At 36.9% G+C, this 20,441-nt stretch overlaps 1 protein-coding gene across 2 annotated transcripts in view; it reads right to left on the bottom strand.

The window, feature by feature from the left end:
- The window catches only part of dpp6a (dipeptidyl-peptidase 6a), a 474,280-nt gene extending 459,959 nt beyond the window's left edge, over nt 1–14,321 (bottom strand). The window contains exons 1-2 of one of the 2 annotated variants that reach the window (XM_059524369.1): nt 13,935–14,321; nt 13,544–13,609 (exon numbers count right to left, since the gene is read on the bottom strand). In XM_059524369.1, coding sequence (XP_059380352.1) covers nt 13,544–13,600 — 57 coding nt within the window. In that variant the 5' untranslated portion in view covers nt 13,601–13,609; nt 13,935–14,321. Of the gene's footprint in view, nt 1–13,543; nt 13,610–13,917 lie in introns of both variants that reach the window. The other variant, XM_059524368.1, reaches the window with a different exon arrangement.
- Between the last annotated feature and the right edge of the window lie 6,120 nt (nt 14,322–20,441).

Below are 20,441 nucleotides of genomic sequence, written 5' to 3' on the forward strand. Positions count from 1 at the left end.
TCTCCTCTGTTTCCGTGATCCCTGGCTTTGGTTCCTGAACGGGCCCTGCTGGTCTCTCGGGTTCACTGACTGTGAGGGAGAGGCCGCCATGCTGGAGCATCCAGCCCAGATACTTCAGCCACCTTCGGCTTTCAGGTCTGAGGAGGAGGCATAATACTGGTGAGTCCATGCCTTCCATTTGATTCGATGTGGTCAGTTATTCTGTAACACGCTGTCGGGGAAAGAGAACAGCAGACGAAGACAACTAATTCAAAATAGACTTTACTGAGACTAGATGCAGCACATATCACAACTAATAACCGACAAAGGATAAAACAGAAACAGGACTATAAGTACACACATGGTAAATGAGAGAACTAAGGAGGAAAAGCTGGACAAGGATTAACTAATCAGAAACCATGGAATCTAATGAGAGCTCATAACAGACAAGACAGGAACTTAACTAAACGTAATCGTGACAATGGGTAAGTACTCACAAATTAACACAATATGTTTAGAGGGTTTTTGTTGAAAGGTTTAAAAGAAAGCTGAATTTTTAGACATTTAGCATTTACCAACACATATTCTGTTTATATTTTATTAAGGCAGCTTTACTGCGCATTACATTAGGTTGATGATGTGGTTTCCCCTCTCTAGCCACTGAATAAAAGACTTAGTTAATGATTGTGAAAACACTTCAAAAGCACATTGCAAACAATAAATTAAGTACCCCACCCCACTGCGTACTGCTTTCTCAAATCAATGCTTATTTCAATAAGTTGTGCTATGGAACCTCCAGTGATAAGTATAGATTGGAGCAGAGTGAGTAACGAATCAACGCTCGATAGCTGACACGTTTCAATCAGCTCACTGCTGCACTGTTGGCTAATCTTAATTACTGTAATTATTGGATACACTTCAGTGCAAAACACAGTGTGACTACCATCACCTCTGAGCCTGGGTCAAGCCCTTACTTTCAACTGAGGTTAGTAGATTAGTTGTGTAAAATCAAAAATATTAAACAAATAAGATTAGGGTAAAATAGATTTTCCTACTTAAAACATTTCCAATTGTTATGCATTTGAATAAATATAATGCATATGTATCAGTGAGTAGTATTTTTTTCATATCCCCAAAAGAGAGAAACAACATTAAACTTTTTATTATGTAATTTTAATTATATATAGAGGACAGGATAAAATGCTCTCTATTTGCTAAGCATCACTAACTATTGCTCATTTGGTTGTTGATATGAACAAATATCCTGCACCATTTCTGCTACAGGCATGAATGATTCCTCAAATCATACAACTTGTTGTGCACACGTTCTTTTCAAAGAAACTATGTATATAAGATACTAAAAAAATGTAATCCTCAACAATATAATATGTGCAGAAAACCCACATTCTTACACTGAAGTAAGAACCTTAGTCATATCTAGAGACCAGAATATCATAGAAACTTAAAGTTTGGTATTCAACCTAGCAACCACTCAAAACACCCTAGCAACTGCATATCAAAACACCAACAACCACTCAGAATACATTAGCAACTGTGTAGCTTTGCACCACTTACATTTTCTTTAGAAAATGAAAAAGTCTAGGTATTTTTTGTTGGAGTAAAAACCAGGTAAAGCCTTCCATCTCCAATATCATAATAACATATTTCTTGAAAACTGAACAATGGCAAATCAACATTTCTCAAAAACAGCATGTAAAACCTCAGTGAATAAAGAGAACACAATCTGTTCATTGAGTCATGTCTTTAATAGGAGGTTTCTTGTGGAATCCAGAGAAAATAGGTGTGTTATTTAGATCAGGAGCTGACCAGCACTTCAGCACCAGGACTCAGCAGCACCATGGACAGCGTCATACAAAAACCTACATGGCTGTCATAGCATTAAAGAAAGTACTAAATGTTTACAAAAGCAAATGCAATAGGTATCTAATCTGTCCATGCAAAAATCTTTGTCACAATGCCAAGGCAGTAAAATGCAGCTGGTGGTCATACATGTATATGTGACCCTAGACCACAAAACCAGTCTTAAGTGTCAATTTTTTCAAAATTGAGATGTATGCGTCATCTGAAAGCTGAATGAATAAGCCTTCCATTGATATACACACACAATATATATATATATATATATATATATATATATATATATATATATATATATATATATATATATATATATATATATATATATATATATATATATATAGTTAGGATAGGACAATATCTGGCCGAGATACAACTATTTGAATATCTAGAAACCTGAGGGTGAGAAAGACGCCTTTAAAAATTATCCAAATAATTTCTAAGCAATGCATATTTCTAATAAAAAGTTACGTTTTTATATATTTACAGTAGGAAATTTGCAAAATTTCTTCATGGAACATGATCTTTACTTAATATCCTAACGATTTTTGGCATAAAAGAAAAATCTATAATTTTGACCCATACAATGTATTTCTGGCTATTGCTACAACTATACCCCAGCGACTGGTTTTGTGGTCCAGGGTCACATATATGTATAACCACCAAGTCACTTTATCAATGTATTTCTATGGGATTTTTGTCTGTTTGCTTGCATAAAATCTTAAATTAGAGAAGAGAAGTATTAGATCACATCTTAACAAGCCACATGAGATAAGGTGTTATTCATGTCCATTTATTATAAAAATTTACTCTGTACTTGAAACAACAAACTCTTTTGTTGGCCACGTCTACATGTTTATCCTGTAAGTAGTGAAGCATTCTGAAGTTTCCAATGACTGAATACAACTAGAAACTATGACATAGCCTCATGGTGAATATACAACTCTTGTAAACTTGCCTCCAGGTAAAACTAAGAATGAATCTGACTGTTTGTCTTTCCAGGGAGAATAAAGCAGAAACCACTCAGGTTTACAACCGCAATCATTTAGCAGATGCTGGGAAAGTCATGGGAGACTCGGATTTCCTTCGAGCAGGTGTTCTTTAGTGCTTGTTTTAAAAGTTTTGGAAAAGTTTGGAGAGCACTTGGGGCCACTTCATTCTCATCACAGCGGGTGATGTTTGTTCTTGGTCTTATTTTCAGAGAAAACTGTCTAGACATAACTAGTGAGCACAGCGCCATAGAAAATAAACTTGTTTCTCTATCCACTCCTGTTATGCGGAGATGCTTTTACTTTCTGCAGATGGCACAAACATGTTCTTCTTCAGCCCTATTAAATTCAAGCTTAGGTTTAGCAATATAGCTCAATATCTTGCATGTGCAATGTTTACTTCAGCGAACCGTGGTAAATCTGCCATCACAATCAAATAAGCATCTACAGCTCTTTATCTGTGTTTTTATGTACATCATGCTCAATAGATGGCATACACTCACAACCATTTTCTTATTGAACTGCCATATCTGATCAGCATATGTTGAAAAAAACATGTCCCAAATGTACAGTACCAAAAATACCCTTATATGAATGTATTACTATAGGGACCTCTAGTGGTTAACTGCTGCTACAGCTTGTCAGCAGGGAAAATGAACCAAATGTAAAAAGTGATTGTTTACCAAAGCACCGAAAGTGCATTTAAAAGGTGCTGTTAAAACAAGCAAACACACATTTCTTCAAGAAAAAAAAAAACACCAAAAAAACAAAAACAAATTCCAACTACACGGAGGAATTCTGTGATATCCTGACATGCCCATGGATAATGTACATTTCTTCCTACCGAAGAAAAATATGCAAGAGGATTTAGACTTTGCACGATTCACCAAAAGCAAAAAGTATCACACCTTTCAACCATTTTTTAAGATTTTTTTATTATTATTATTATTGTATTTACAAATAGCATTTTTTTTTGCAGATGGAATATTTTACAACATAAATGTAAACTTAAACCCCCCCCCCCCCCCCATCCAATTTCAATGACTTTTTCATGCTTGAAAAATCCCTATATTCCTTGATATTTCCAGGTTTTTATGAATCTCTGCAGTACTGAAAGTATTGACTGGGGGAAATAACACAGAGCATGAAAAATGAACTCAATAAATTGATCTAGACCTTAATGCAAACACCCTATAAAACCAAGTTTCTTTCACATATACTGTGGAAAATCACCAATAATTCCTTATTTTTGCTATTCTAAAACAGGCAAACCGAATGGGTGAGCCAGTGGTCCTGTCTCAAACAGCACCCAAATACCTCCAAGTCCATGACATCAATCAGTGTCCCATAATGAGTGACAAACTGAAAAATTTTGAACCTTTGCAAATTTCACTACCATTTCCAAAAATTACAATCAGAGGCAGATTATTGATTAATGACTTGTTTTCACACAGCTCCTTGAACAATATGTTATGACCTTAAAACCATTTGGCCTAAATACATATAGTATATTTTGACATCTGCATCACATAACTAGCTCCATATGCATGTTTTTCTGACATAGTAAACTTGCTCTGCATCTCACCTGATACAGCATAGCACGAGTCCAGTGTTCGAGTTCAGTGAAACGCAAGTCATAATAAAAGAGCTTAAAAAGACTTAGAAGCACTCATGTTGTTTTAGCTTGCTTTTATATGAATGCATTTTCTCAAGTTTGCTTTTGTTAACATTATTGGTTAGGTTTGCAATAGAGCATTAACCTTTTAGTGCCGCTCAACAGACATTTGATTCTGAACTGCTGTGATAAATACAACAACCAAAATAATACAGCTTAATGTTGGCACATCCACATTAATATGTTTTGGAGGATACTGAATGCACTTTCAGTGCCATTCATCTCACTTTAAAAATGTTTTAGTGGATTGTTAAATATTATTCACACTGAATAAAAATGTAGGCCTATAAAATCTAAATTAACAGGATTTTTTCATGAAAATACTATTTAATTCTGTTGAATCAGCCTAAATACATTACAATATACAACCAAACTATAACTTTATATTAAAACTGTACCAGAAATATAAAACGTATAATTTATATATTTCATATAGGCTCCTATACCCAGATAAATATATCCTACTGTTCTCTGCAGACAATCAAGGGCCTTACTGGTGCATGTGTCGAATACTCTCAACATTAATCCTACTTCTCCTTTGTAAAGTCGCTCTCTGCTCCAGTATAGTGTCATGACATGTTTCCTACAGAATAATTCATTCAACTCTTCTAGAGCCTCAGCTGAGTGGACACAAAACCCACACAAAAGTGACACTCTACACTTCTGTCCACAAGATACACTAAATCATCAAAGGCTTCAGAGATAATACCAGTTTCCCTTCACACCTCTGCGTTTCTGCCATTGTCCCAGCTTGTCATAAAGATAATAATACCATGATGTGTGTCCTGCCTTAGGGACAAAACTGAAGGTGTTGTCCTTACATATACTTCATTGCACTGTGAGGAACAGTGGTCAAGGCTGCCATCAACAACTGAACGTAATGACCACAGCAGTGACAGACACAAACAGCACTGAAGACCTCAGGATTCAGGTAAAAGTAGTCTAGAATTTGATTTGAGGCTTACAAAGACTTTGAGATGTGAGCAACTGTAAAGCCAACAAAACAACTACATTGAGTCTTTCACTCATCAATGATCTTAATACCTACGGCACATCTTCAAAACTCATCATACAGTCGGCTGAACAGCAGTGTCTGTCAGCAGTGGATCTTTTTAATTGTTTTCATACAAATGCATTTAGCAAGCATATCTAGCAAAACACATGCTATTTGTTTCTCATTCAAATCCAGTCATTAGCTAAATTCAATACATCAATAGCTTATTTTTCTAAACTATTATTTATGTTCAAAATAAATTAAACAATGAGCTTTATATGTACAGCTGTATTTCTTCAAGAATATTCAATATTTTAGAAAATAAAACTTATACACCTGTGGGGGACAATGTTTAATTGAACTGAATTTGAACTTGTAGTGTACATCAAATCATAAAAGTAGATTTTCAAAAAATTATGGTATATTATATGGTAACAAAATAAGTTGTACTTAAAGAAAATAGCCTTTCATGAGTTTCCTAGAAAAGTGCACTTTGTAATAATCTCAAATTAAGTTTGACTTTAAATTGCAGTCTTTTATTTTATTATAAAGTATTATTTTTCATTTTGTACAATAATTGCTTTAATAATATTTAGTTTGTGCGTTAAATAAATTACATTAACGTGTATTTCAGCTCACCAGAAATGCTTGTCAGTACATTTGAAAATACACTTTAACCATAGTTCCATGATAATCGGATAATTGTGAAATTATGAGCACATGCATTTTGCCACTATGCAGAAAGCAAACAATGACCATCAATGATGTGCATGGCTGAACAGTAGGAAGCAGTAAGAAGCCACTGTTCTCTAGGAAGAAAAAGTTGAGAAAGATTATGTGACTTGAGTCAGAAGTCGACTATACTAATGTTTGGTAAAATGTCTAAAATAGTCATTTTTGCTCTAAATTAAACGTTTTGTAAGCTCCCGCTACACATCAGAAGTATAATGGATTGTGGCTGCTTTGCTGCCTCTGTATCTAGTAATAAGACTCAAACTCAAGACTCAAAAAAACTGCTGTACACATTTAACTGGCAACCACCTTAAACATGTAGTTAGCTTTTCGACAAGCTGTGCTAGTACCAATATGGAAGGTGATGAGTGTCACACACTAATACAAAACACCATCACGGTAACACATGACACTAATATAATGAATAATACAGTAAAAATTTGTATAACACTATAAAATAAACATTGCTTCATCTTAAAAACTAAGTATTTGTGCTGTCTTAAAATATTTATTCCACTCATATAACCAAGTTGCCACATGGGAATGTCAGTTTAAGGTATATTGGTTTTATACTGTAAACTAGATAGTAAAGTTTGTGGTCAAACTTTAAGTTGGCTTGAAAAAGCCTGGCCAGAAAGTTTGAAAAATTTAGAAAGTTTGAAAAGTTTAAAAAGTTTAAAAAAGAAAGTGATTAACATATTGCTAGCATTAAAAGCAAGTGACTACCATGTCGCTAGCATGATTAGCAAGTTATTAGCATGTCGCTAGCATGTTTGTAGCATGATTAGCACGTGACTAGCATGTCGCTAGCATGTTACTAGCATGTTTCGTAGCATTATTAGCATGTTGCTAGCATGTATCTAGCATGATTAACATGTCGCTAGCATGTTTCTAGCATGATTAGCATGCGGTTAGCATTTCTCTAGCATGATTAGCATGCGGTTAGCATTTCTCTAGCATGATTAGCAAGTTGTTAGCATGATTAGCATGTTTGCTAGCATGTTGCTAGCATGTTTCTAGCATGATTAGCATGCTCCTAGTATGTTGCTAACATGTTTATAACATGATTATCATGTGACTAACATTTTTCTAGCATGATTAGCATGTTGCTAGCATGTTTCTTGCATGATTAGCAAGTGACTAACATGCCACTAGCATGTTTGTAGCATGATTAGCAAGTGACTGGCATGTCACTAGCATGTTACTAGCATGTTCCTAGCATGATTAGCATGTTGCTAGCATGTTTCTAGCATGATTAGCATGTTGGTAGCATGTCGTTATCATTTTGTTAGCATGTTGCTAGCATGTTGTTAGCATGATAAGCATGTTGCTAGCATGTTTCTAGCATGATTAGCATGTGGCTAGCATGTCTCTGGCAGCATGAGAGTGGTAAAACCACTTAAAAAACAGCTTGGGAGACTAGCTAAAACAACTGATCAGCTAAGGCTGGTTTTAGCTGTATTCTCAGTAGAGAGTTTTTAAGGTTTGCTATGGTAGTAGACAGCTTAAATACATAAGTCTTATTTTGTAAAAGTTTGTACCTCCTCAATGAAAGTCTATGGGATTTAAGGTGGTTTGGTAGTCTGGTTTACGAAAACAATAAGCCGGATCAGTTAGAAAAGATATGGCAACCCGAGTCAGACCAGTCCGAAGGTCTGACCCGAGTTTTGTGGTTCTAGCTTGAAAGCTCTAGGAGGAGATAGTGTTTAAAATTTGGCTCAGAAGAATAATAAAAAGATTAATAAATATAGATCTGTAAGTTGGCTTTTTCAAGCCAACTTAATTACCAGATTACATATTTTTTAAGTTTTTTCTTTTTGCACTTATTACACTTTTTCACCATAAGGAGTAATCAAACTTGCTGTTAATCAGATAACAGGTTTTTACTGTAAACTTTTTATAGTCTTTTACCATTAAAATGATCTTTTTTTCTGAGTGTGTGACAAAAAATGTACATTTGAATGAATGGCTGTTCAGAAAAACATTAATATTCATACGGCATTTTTATTTATTATTATTTTTTTTTTTACAGAGATGTATCTAATCTCTTTTCTACTGCACTGTTAAGAAAACTGAAGATCTGATGATCCCAAGGTAGGTGAAATATATGCACAGAATATAAACAGGATTTTCAATTTTTTTTGCTAAAACCACTATACTTATAACTGTCATGGCAGAAAGTATTTAACATGACTTTATTTTAATTTTTGACATTTGACTTCAGAGCCAAGGCATCATGGTTATCTGCAAACTGTTGCTCCCAACTATCATTATCATAACACTAGCTGAGAAAATGTCTCAAACACACACACTTATAAATTTGATCCAAATGAAACATGACAGATTTTCTCTCAGTATCAGAGAGCGCACACTTCACTTACTCTCCTTCAATCACTGACCTTTCAGAGCATATGCCAAGCAAGAGTAGCATGGATCCAAATTAGTAAGCAACCCTGGTGATTCTGCATGTAATAAATAAAATGACATCAGCTTATTGATACTAAATCTGTTCTGAGAAGCATCTCTAGTACTAAATGTGTTGATCGAGGGAGCTTTTTAGCAGTTTGTGAAAAGCATTAATGGCACTAGAACAGGAAGGGTAGTCAGCACAGGAAAGATCAAGATCAATAAACACATACCTTATTCTGCAATGCAGTGCCTATAACAGAAATTTGGTTTTAACTAGAACTGTGATCATCTGGGTGGTGCATCAATCGATAAGAAAGAATGAAAGATGAGACTTGTTCCACATTTATAGCCATGTCTAACAAAAGTGGGATCCAATAAAAGGTTGCTTCAATCGCTCAGCATCCTGTTGCCTCATCAAACCAAATTTATAGTCAAATATTTCTGGGAATACTAAGGAAACAGACTGAATTCCCAAAGCACTGTGGCACTATTGGGAACTCTTACAGAGAATTTAAAGAGCCTGAGGGCAAACAGAGTGCATACTGTATATACCATTAATACAAAACCATATTTATCTATTTGCTATTCAACATCAGGGGAAAAAAAACTCTGTGGGCAGAGTTACAACATTGAGTTATGTACTGTACTGCTTTATAAAGCTGTTTACAGGACTTTACCGCAATTACTCTGCATTCTGCACTGCTCTTTACTCGACTTTCCATACATTTGTCGAATGGTATACTGAATTAAATTGCATGCTGTACTATGTTTTATGAGTTCGCCTGCCCATACAGTCTGATTGCTAATGGGAAATGAACTTGGCTTGCTGTCCTTAATGGAGGATCAAACCTAAGGCTCAGCTTGAGCTCTGAGTTCAAACCCCCCAATGCGGTTTTACCTAGAGGGAGAATAACAGAAATAGAGGAGGATATGGAAACGTGGAGAAATGCTGGATAAATTTATGCTTGGAAAGTGCAATGAGTGCTGCTTATACTGTATATAGGCTCACAATGATGATTGAGAGGACTGAATGATTAGGCACTTCCCGAACCTAGGTTTGGAATTTCATTTGTTTAAAATCATCGGAAATACCAAATAATTAAAGCAGTAGTCTAACCAAAAATGAAACTTTTTGCAGTTATAAATGTATATGCTGTTATCATTTTTTTCAACATGACTTGTGTGCTATATTCTGAGTGTTCTGAAATCATATAACAGCTTTGTGTTGTAAACAGACTAAAATTGAAGTAATCGTTCACTGATCATTTTCCCCTTGAATGCAATTCACAAATGGCACCGTTTACTCCACATACTGAAATTCACATCACTGCAGAACATGACCTTTTGGTCCTTTTTAGAACTTCTTGTGTCCACTATGAACTGTTTTAAGAAAATGAATGTATATACCCATTGTTGTTCAGTTAGCATGAGAGGAGGAAAATATATTTCAGATAAAGAATTAAAACATATGGGCCCCATTTACACTTCGTTTGTTTTCTTAAATAGGAGATCTGTTTGTTAAAATTGTTCCATTTACACCTGGCCACGTAAATGTCTTAGGAAGAAAAAAAAAAAAAAAAATATATAAATATATATATATATATATATATATATATATATATATATATATATATACAGACTGAAGAGTTACGTTTGTGTTGTGCTGTGCATGATTGCTGAAGACAGATGCTCATCTCCGGCGGACCATACATGTAGAGATGTGTTTCATTAGTGCTGTGATATCACACACTCTCACACATTTACTTTTTGCCACGTAAGGAAAAGCTAAATTTACATATGTGGCTTCAACAACCAGATGCATTTACACTTGTCCAGCTGCGGATGCATTACATCTCAACCCACATCCTGAAGTGGTTTATGTCATCGGATTGACATCCATCTCGAATGAGTTCTGGAGAGCATTTAAACCTGGTCTTTTCATGATCTGATAGCATATCTGATCAAGTAAAAAAAACATTAAGAGACCAAGTTTACTGTCAATAGCTTCTATTATACCATTTGAGTTTTGTAAATTTTGACCTGCTAACCCACATAGCTAAAAGATGTTTTACAAATAGAGGAACTGAATACCATATATTGAGTGAAAAATCTAGAGTATATGGTATAGTTTTTACACTTTTTAAATGCATTTAATAACTAGGTTATTATTATTGACCCTATTTTGTCAAAGAATTAGTCAACCCACTGTCTCCAAATCATCACCCTCCACAGACAGGTCAGAATGTTAGTCAGAAAATCTATATGAATAAAATGACAGACATGTCAGACAGCATATCTGATTGGTTCCCTTTCAGTCGGTCACTCTCGACGCTACGTCGGTGACCGACGAATATGGGATATCGCTTCGATAGACCAATCTACTTCGAGTGTAAACTAAATGAGCCAATGCACATTGGCATGCAATTACTGCATCCAGCTGCCACGGATCACTGCGCGAGTATAAGAAGGCAGCAGGTGCAATGCATTCCAACTTTTCGCTTCGGAGCCGAGCGTTAGTATCACTCTGCTCAACTGTGTCTGCTGTGAACTACGAGTTACGCTCTCGGAAGCTTCGTGTGTTGGCGAGACAGTGCTTCAGCGGCGGTCGTTCCTGTGTCGAGTGGATTGCACACTTCAGGCTGCACTACCCCTGTCGTGTTGCAAGCGGCCAATTCCCCTGTGCGCCTCAGCACTAAAAGAGCAAATTTCTCTAAAAGAGCTTCACGGGTGCGTCTTTGTAAAGATGACGGATCGTCCTTATAAGGATGCCGTTTTCTGGGTGCAGTCGTTACCTGGCAATGGGTGATGGTCACGATCGCTGCCTCACGTGTCTGGGCGTCGAGCACGCTGAGGTGGCTTTGGGGATGAGTCATGTTCCCACTGTGGGAATATGACCATCTCGGAGCTGTGAACCAGGCTCCGCTACCTTCAGGGGGGCAGAGTCCCGTTGCCGCGGCCGCGATCTGGGGCTCGTTCTGAAACTCTTTCAGAGGCTCCTGGGGCATATGGCGGCCGCGGCGTCAGATCTTGCATTTCTCTGGGCAGGGGTGCCCATAGAGCAGATCTTACACGGATGCCTCCACCACCGGCTGGGGGGCCACGTACAACAGGCATGCCCGCAGCTGCAGTGGCAGATCAATTGCCTAGAGTTGTTAGCAGCGCACCTTGCCTTGAACCGTCTCAAAGGTCTCTTACGAGGCAAGCATGTGCTGGTCTGAATGGACAACACTGCGACTGTTGCGTACATCAACCGACAAGGTGGTCTGCACTCTCGTTGCATGTCGCAACTCGCCTGCCACCTCCTCCTTTGGAGTCAGAAGATTCTGAGGTCACTTCGTGCCATTCACATTCCAGGCCTGCTCAGTCGTACAGCCGACGATTTGTCTCGAGCAATGCTCCCGGGAGAATGGCGACTCCATCCCCTGACGGTCCAGCTGATTTGGAAGCAGTTCAGAGCCGCTCAGGTAGAGCTGTTTGCTTCTCCAGAGACCTCTCACTGCCAGTTGTTCTACTCCCTGACCGAGGGAACTCTCGGCACGGACGTACTGGCACACAGCTGGCCGCGGGACCTACGCAAATATGCGTTTCCCCCAGTGAGCCTTCTCGCACAGACACTGTGCAAAGTCCGGGAGGACGAGGAGCAAGTCTTGCTAGTAGCGCCGTATTGGCCCACGTGGACCTGGTTCCCCGAACTGGTGCTCCTTGCGACAGCCCCTCCTTGGCCAATTCCTCTGACGAAGGATCTACTGACTCAGAGATGGGGCACCATTTGGCACCCGCGTCCAGACTTTTGGAAACTCCATGTCTGGTCCCTGGACGGGACGTGGAGGTTCTAGGTGACCTACCCTAAGAGGAAGCGAACACCATTACTTTCGGCAAGAGCACCGTCTACGAGACACGCTTACGCCTTGAAGTGGAACCTGTTCGTCGAGTGGTGTTCTTCTCACCGAGAAGACCCCCGAAGATGCCCGATTGCGGTCGTGCTGTCCTTTCTGCAGCAAGGGCTATATATAATGTGTATTTGCCTCCGAGACCTCCTTCCGGAAGGATAGGGCTTCCGCAGCGTCCCGGTTCCAAGCGGACCGGGTATGTTTTCCCAATGTTATCCAATCTCACCCAGTGAGGTAGTGCTTTGACAACGGTTAGTGGAGCTACTTGTTCTGAGCCCCGGCCTACACCTAATAGGGGCGCAGGCGGCTCGCACAGGGCACTGGAAGGGGCAGCAACCATGGCGCTTTGATAGGGATTCCATATTCGTCAGTCACCGACGTGGCGTCGAGAGTATGGTAACCCTAGTTCCCTGAAGGAGGGAACGGAAACGCCACTTCCCGTCGCCATGGTTGCTGTACCGCCACTGAGCTGCCGGGTCCCCGGCTCGGCTCCTCAGCGAAAAATTGGAATGCATTGCACCTGCTGCCTTCTTATACTCACGCAGTGATCAGCGGCAGCTGGATGCAATAATTGCATGCCAATGTGCATTGGCTCGTTTAGTTTACACTCGAAGTAGATTGGTCTATCGAAGCGATATCCCATATTCGTCGGTCACCGACGTGGCGTCTCTGTTCCCTCCTTCAGGGAACGAGGGTTACCATACATAACTGAGACCTTCTCTCTCTTTATGACCTATGGTTTCTCACTACACCTATTTCATTGCTGTCTGTCTGGCGCAGTATAAAAGAAAATACTTTAAGCCTTGTAAGTTCGAATCCAACAAGACATCTTGTCAGTTTACCAACATACAGCTTCAACCATTTTTCCACTGTGAAATGTCACTTGCTACACAACAGTCAGTTACCTCGACTCTAACAGCTCTTCGGTGTATCTTGCAGTTCAGTTTGTTTTGTTAATATTTTTCATACGATTTCCGTACAGTTAAATCCGACTTACTTTGCCTCCTTTTGAGCATCTTCTATAAGTGTTTGTGACTCCTGCGGTCTGATTCATTCTCGATCACTGGAAGAGTAGAGGAAAAACAAATCATCAACAAATATCCCAGTTCACAGCAGTACTACGTCTACACCGTGACGCGACGCGTCAAAACTACAACGTTGCTGTTAGCGCGAATTTTTACAAAAAACATTTTCCAAACATCTAGTGGTGTCAAGTTCAAATAGTTTTAAAACGTTTCTCGAGAAGCATGCGTTGTTCTCACCTCCGTCCGACCCGTACGAAACTGTCCATATTAAAGCAGTGTGTACAGAAGCGTTCTACGCGTCGTGTACAGTGCAGACTATAGCGCATTAAAATAATATGAACTTTACCTGTGTATCAGCTTTACCTGTTCAGCCTTCTTTAAATATATTTGGAAGTCTTGAGGAGTTAAATTCTAACACTCGTCCTTAATATTCCCACTGATAAACACAGTCTTGACAAAGTGCCCCAAGTTTGTTTCCACAAAGCGCAAACAAGGTGATTGAAATAGTTGAGCGGGTCGTGATGTCCTTGTTTATTATTAGCCTAATTGTTTATTGTCCGAAAGAAAAAGAAAAATCCAAGATAAGGAGTTTTTAGATGTCAAAATAAAATCAGAGCACAGTGGTCATAAATGCAGATGAGGAGAGGAGCAGAAGGTATTGCTGCACATGGCATGTAGAGAGTGCTGGAGTTAGCTACTCGCTCTCCTCGAGCTCTTCAGAGAGGAAACGACCAATTACTACTGCATAAAACCCGCATACTTGCAAGTAATACGCACATGTAAATAGTATAAAATCCCAAAGCAATGCAATTGATATGATTTCACAATAATTCAATAAAGGCTCCGATATAAAATTACGCAATATCTGTTACTTATAAACAGTTCAGAATCTCCCTATAGACATATACTGCTTTACAAGAAAATGTAAAAAAAAAAAAAAAAAAAAAAAAAAAAAAAAAAAAGACAGCTGGCAGACTGTTCAGTATCTGTGCAGATGGGTTTCTTTGAAATGCGAAGTTATTAGTTAAGTAATAATTGTGAGTGACAATTACTTATTTTGTTATGTTATTAAGTCAATATAATTGTCAAGGTGTGCCTACTGTGAAGGAGCGAGGAGACGAAGGAGATTCCAGAATTATCACAGACTTATACATTAGGAGAATCACACGTAGGCTACGGGAATCGATGTTCAATACTGGACACCCAAACAGTAACCAACACAGGGCTAAAGTAAGAAATGAACTAATGGGACACACCTGAGATCAATAGAACTAAAAGGGGAACACCTGGAACAAATGATAATAATAAGGACAGGAACGGGAAGGACCAAGTAAGGGCATAATAATAAACATGAAGCACGTGGAGGAGGAAAAGACAACACAAGACAGGAACAGAGTCTGACACTAAAGAACTCTTACATCTTGGAGCTCATAATATGATTAGATGGTAAATGTCAAATTGACTGGAATGAAATATAAGATGACCTTAAATTTATCTTTTTACAATCATTCATCAGACTTTCAAAAAAAAAAAAAATAAATAAATATTACGTAACATATTTGGATATTTAGTTTGTGCAACTTAAAGCAGTCAATCAAACAGCAAAAACTTTAAATTTAGATGGTATTAGTTATTCTGAAATAATAATGTTTTAGTTTAGTTTAGTTTACTTTTTTTTATTTTTTATTATATTTTTTAAAAGTTGTATTAGGTTTTAAGCCACCATTGGAGTGTGGTCTATTAGAAAAACTAAGTTCTACGTCACTATTTTGTAATATTTATGATCATATTAACTTGAAATGCAAGCTATTTAAATGTGTATCTAAAAATAAATAAATAACATTAATTTTGAAATCAGAATGTGTCTGATGAATTTTAATACATAGTGTATACACATATATGGGTCAAAGACGAAAAAGTGTTTAAGCATTAAAAAAAGTGTAATACTGCTTTAAACTGTTGTAGTCTTTCCCCCCAAAAAATGCAAAAAGTTTTCTGTTTTATTTAATTGCAATCTTGTTTTTGTTTTTCTGAGCAAAAAATAAATATCATACATTTTCCCCTGATTTACAGAAGACACCCAGTAAAATGTCATTCAGTGTAACAATCTTGTCAGGCATATTTACAACAAAAATATATTTATGACATATTAAAAGACTAATTACTTTCACCCCAAATACTAATGAGTTGTAATTTTACATTTTTAACATTTGCCACTATCCTAGGTTTTGCCCATTTGTCAGTAAGAATTTTGTACCAATTTAAAACACAATAAAATTTAGTATGCTCCATTATTCTTTTAGATATTTTAATATGTACATGTCAGAATAAGCATGTTGTTTGAATTTTTGCATAACTAATGTGTTACACTGAATGACAATGTAACATTATTTCAACCAAATTTTGACATTTTATTCTCCAAAAACTTATTTGAAACCTTAAAAGTAGACATTTTTACTTACATTTAATGTGCTTTCTATGGACAAAAAAAATCAATTTTGTACATTGCTTTTGATGCAGACATCTTAACGTATTTGACCCATATACTATTCAATTCAGTTAAATTCAAGTTTATTTGTATAGCACTTTTTACAATACAAATCGTTACAAAGCAACTTTACAGAAAATTTTGTTTCTACAATATTTAGTAATAGCTTATAAGTGTTGACTGTCAGTTTGTGCACGTATGACAGGATTTGTAGAAAAAATTATACAAGTCGTAGTCAGCCAGATGATGAACATTTTTAATATTATTAATAATTAATAATTATTATATGATGCAGTCACACTTGTAGCAATATTTGTTAGTTCTGTTGTTGATTCAGGGTTAGCATCATCTGGGGTCCTCTGAGGGTCAGCATCATCTCTTCTCAGGTGTTCTGGATCCAGACTGGAGCTTGTGTAAATCCTAGTTAATCCCGTGGCAAAACATAGAAACAAATAGAGACATCATTAGCATAGCTGCTGTTCCAACAAAGTAAAATTAATTACTTTAACCCAAGCTAAAGAATAAGAATGCACATTTGATCAGATACAACTATACTCACAATTTAAGATACATTATTCAAATTGTAAATCAAAAAGATTTAAACAGAAAGAGTGTGTCTGAACCCCGAACATTATCAGGAAGGCTATTCCAGAGTTTGGGAGCCAAATGTGAAAAAGCTCTACCTCCTTTAGTGGACTTTGCTATCCTAGGAACTACCAAAAGTCCAGCGTTTTGTGACCTTAGGGAGCATGATGGATTGTAGCGTGGTAGAAGCCTAGTTAGGTACGCAGGAGCTAAACCATTTAGGGCCTTATAGGTAAGTAATGATAATTTGTAACTGATACGGAACTTAATAGGTAGCCAGTGCAGAGACTGTAAAATTGGGGTAATATGATCATATTTTCTTGACCTGGTTAGGACTCTAGCCGCTGCATTTTGGACTACCTGTAGCTTGTTTATTGAAGAAGCAGGACAACCACCTAGAAGTCCATTACAATAGTCCAGTCTAGAGGTCATGAATGCATGAACTAGCTTTTCTGCATCAGAAACAGACAACATGTTTCATAGCTTGGCAATGTTTCTAAGATGGAAGAATGCAGTTTTTGTAACATGGGAAATATGATTTTCAAAAGACAAGTTGCTGTCTAATATAACACCCAGATTTTTGACTGTAGAAGAAGTAACAGTACATCCGTCTAGTTGAAGATTGTAATCTACAAGATTCTCTGTAGTGTTTTTTGGTCCAATAATTAATATCTCTGTCTTATCCGAATTTAATTGGAGAAAATTATTGGTCATCCAATCTTTTACATTTTTAACACACTCTGTTAGCTTAGATAATTTAGAGGTTTCATCTGGTCTCGTTGAGATATATAGCTGAGTATCATCAGCATAACAGTGGAAGCTAATTCTGTATTTTCTAATAATATTACCAAGGGGCAACATGTATATTGAAAATAGAAGGGGACCTAGGACGGATCCTTGTGGCACTCTATATTTTACTGATGATAAATGAGATGACTCCCCATTTAAGTAAACAAAATGGGATAGGATCTAAACCATCTTAGAGCCTGCCCTTGAATACCTGTATAGTTTTGTAATCGATCTATGAGTATGTCATGATCTATGGTGTCAAAACTAGAAATGAGATGCAGCCTTGATCTGACGCAAGAAGCAGGTCATTTGTAATTTTAACAAGTGCAGTTTCTGTGCTATGGTGGGGCCTGAAACCTGACTGAAATTCTTCATACAGAAGAATTTTAGACATAAATGGAAGATTTGAAATAGGCCTATAATTTGCCAGTTCACTAGGATCTAGTTTTGGTTACTTAATAAGAGGCTTAATAACCGCCAGCTTGAATGGTTTTGGGACGTGACCTAAAGATAACGACGAGTTAATAATATTGAGAAGCGGTTCTTCGGCTACAGTTAACAACTCTTTCAGTAATTTAGTGGGTACAGGATCTAATAAACATGTTGTTGGTTTAGATACAGTGATAAGCTTATTTAGCTCTTCCTGTCCTATATTTGTCCTATAAGCACTGCAGTTTATCTTTGGGTGCGATGGATGAAACTGAAGTGTTAGACGCTGTTGAATCTACATTCGCTATTGTATTTCTAATGTTATCTATTTTATCAGTGAAGAAATTCATAAAGTCATTACTATTTAACGTTGTTGGAATATTTGAATCAGGTGGCGTCTGGTAATTTGTTAATTTAGCCACTGTGCTAAATAAAAACCTTGGATTGCTTTGTTTATTTTCTATGAGTTTGTCTATATGCTCTGCCCTAGCAGTTTTTAGAGCCTGTCTATAGCTGGACATACTGTGTTTCCATGCAATTCTAAAAACTTCCAAGTTAGTTTTTCTCCATTTGCGTTCAAGACTACGAGTTACTTTCTTGAGAGAGTGAGTATTACTGTTATACCATGGCACAGTACGTTTTTCTCTAACCTTTTTCAATTTGATGGGGCAACAGCTTCTACTGTATTAGAGAAAATAGTGCCCATGTTGTCAGTCATTTCGTCTAATTCATGTGTATTTTTAAAATAGCAAATAGCAGTTGAGATAGATCAGACAGGTTATTTGCGAATCTGTCTTTGGTGACTGGAACAATAGTTCTGCCCAGATGGTAATGCTGAGACATATAGTTAATATCAGTGATATGCAGCATGCACGATACAAGGAAATGGTCTGTAATATCATCACATTGAGGTACGATATCTATAGCAGTAAGATCGATTCCATGAGATATAATTAAATCTAGTGTATGATTAAAATGATGAGTGGGCCTGGTGACGTTTTGCTTGACTCCAAAAGAGTTTATTAGGTCAGTAAACGCAAGTCCTAATGCATCATTTGTATTATCAACGTGAATATTAAAATCTCCCATGATTAGCGCCTTATCAACTGTAACCAGAAGGTCTGAGAGGAAATCTGCAAATTATTTTAGGAATTTTGTATATGGCCCTGGTGGTCTATACACAGTAGCCAGAGCAAGAGATACATTAGATTTCTTTTGCATGTTTGACAGTGTAACATTAATCAGAAGTATTTCGAATGAGTTAAACCTGTATCCTGTTTTCTGGGTAACATTGAGAATATCACTATATATTGTTGCAGAACCTCCGCCACGACCAGTCTGACAGGGTTCATGCTTATAACAGTAGTTTGGTGGAGTCGACTCATTTAGACTAAAATAATCATTTGGTTTTAGCCAGGTTTCAGTCAAGCAGAGTACATCAAAACTATTATCAGTGATCATTTAATTTACAATAACTGCTTTGGGTGTGAGTGATCTAATATTTATGAGCTCAAACTTTAAAGATTGTTTTTGTTCATTTACTTTACATGTTTCTGGTTTAATCACGATAAGATTTTTTCTAGATCCTACATTAAACTTATATGTTGACCTCACTATTCGGGGAACAGACACAGTCTTAGTAGATTGTACAGCGCAACATTTCAAACAACATTTAAACCACCATCCACAAAACATTAAACCACTTGCCACATTCTCATATTTAGCACATTTTTCACAATCAAATTCATTTCTGAGTTTTTAATTGTCTAGCCTTATGTTGCTCTATTTTTATTTTTTATTTATTTTTTTATTTATTTATTTTTATTATGGTAATAGATTTACACCATGTCAATTTTCAGTACACCATTGCCATTATTCCCTCAGCAGAAGATTTAAGAACTACTTATTCTGAGATTTCATATGCGAAATGAATAATAACTCATAAGGCTAAAAATGTACTTTTTACATTTTGGAAGTAAAATGGGTTGCAAATGCCATTTTGTGTTGACTTTTAACCTCTGCAGTTCATACCCAAGTTCTGTGATCTGAACAACATAAAGTTGCTTTTTTTCTATAAGAGTGTATTACACTGTTATACAGTAAGTATTATACAGTAATATAACACAGTGAGTTTTTGTTGGTGGTTCAGAGAGAATGTTGTGATTGGCCAGTGACAGCTAAAAAAAAAAGAAAAATATATATATTTAGAAAAATACTGATCTTAACAGAATATTGCTACCTGGTCTCATGGCATAAATGTACCTGGGTGCACTTTTTAGCAAGACGCAAAATATGTTCCAATATGTACATACTGTATCATTTCAGTTTCCAAAATGAATAAACACTAGAGGCAGTAAAACTCTCTACAAAGCAATTAAAATCTGCATATACTGTGAGGAAGTTGAAAGGACACGGTTGCATCAGCAAATGTAAAACATAATAAAAACACAGCAATATGTAGCTATTACAATGTAATAAAAACCTGCCAGGGTTCATGAATTGAACCAGTGTTTTAGTGCCACTAAGTGGACATTTCTCTTCGAAACTGTGGCGAAACGTGCAGTAAGTTACATAAAAAC

This window comes from Carassius carassius, chromosome 35 (genome assembly GCF_963082965.1).
Source record: "Carassius carassius chromosome 35, fCarCar2.1, whole genome shotgun sequence".
Taxonomy (NCBI): Eukaryota; Metazoa; Chordata; class Actinopteri; order Cypriniformes; family Cyprinidae; genus Carassius; species Carassius carassius.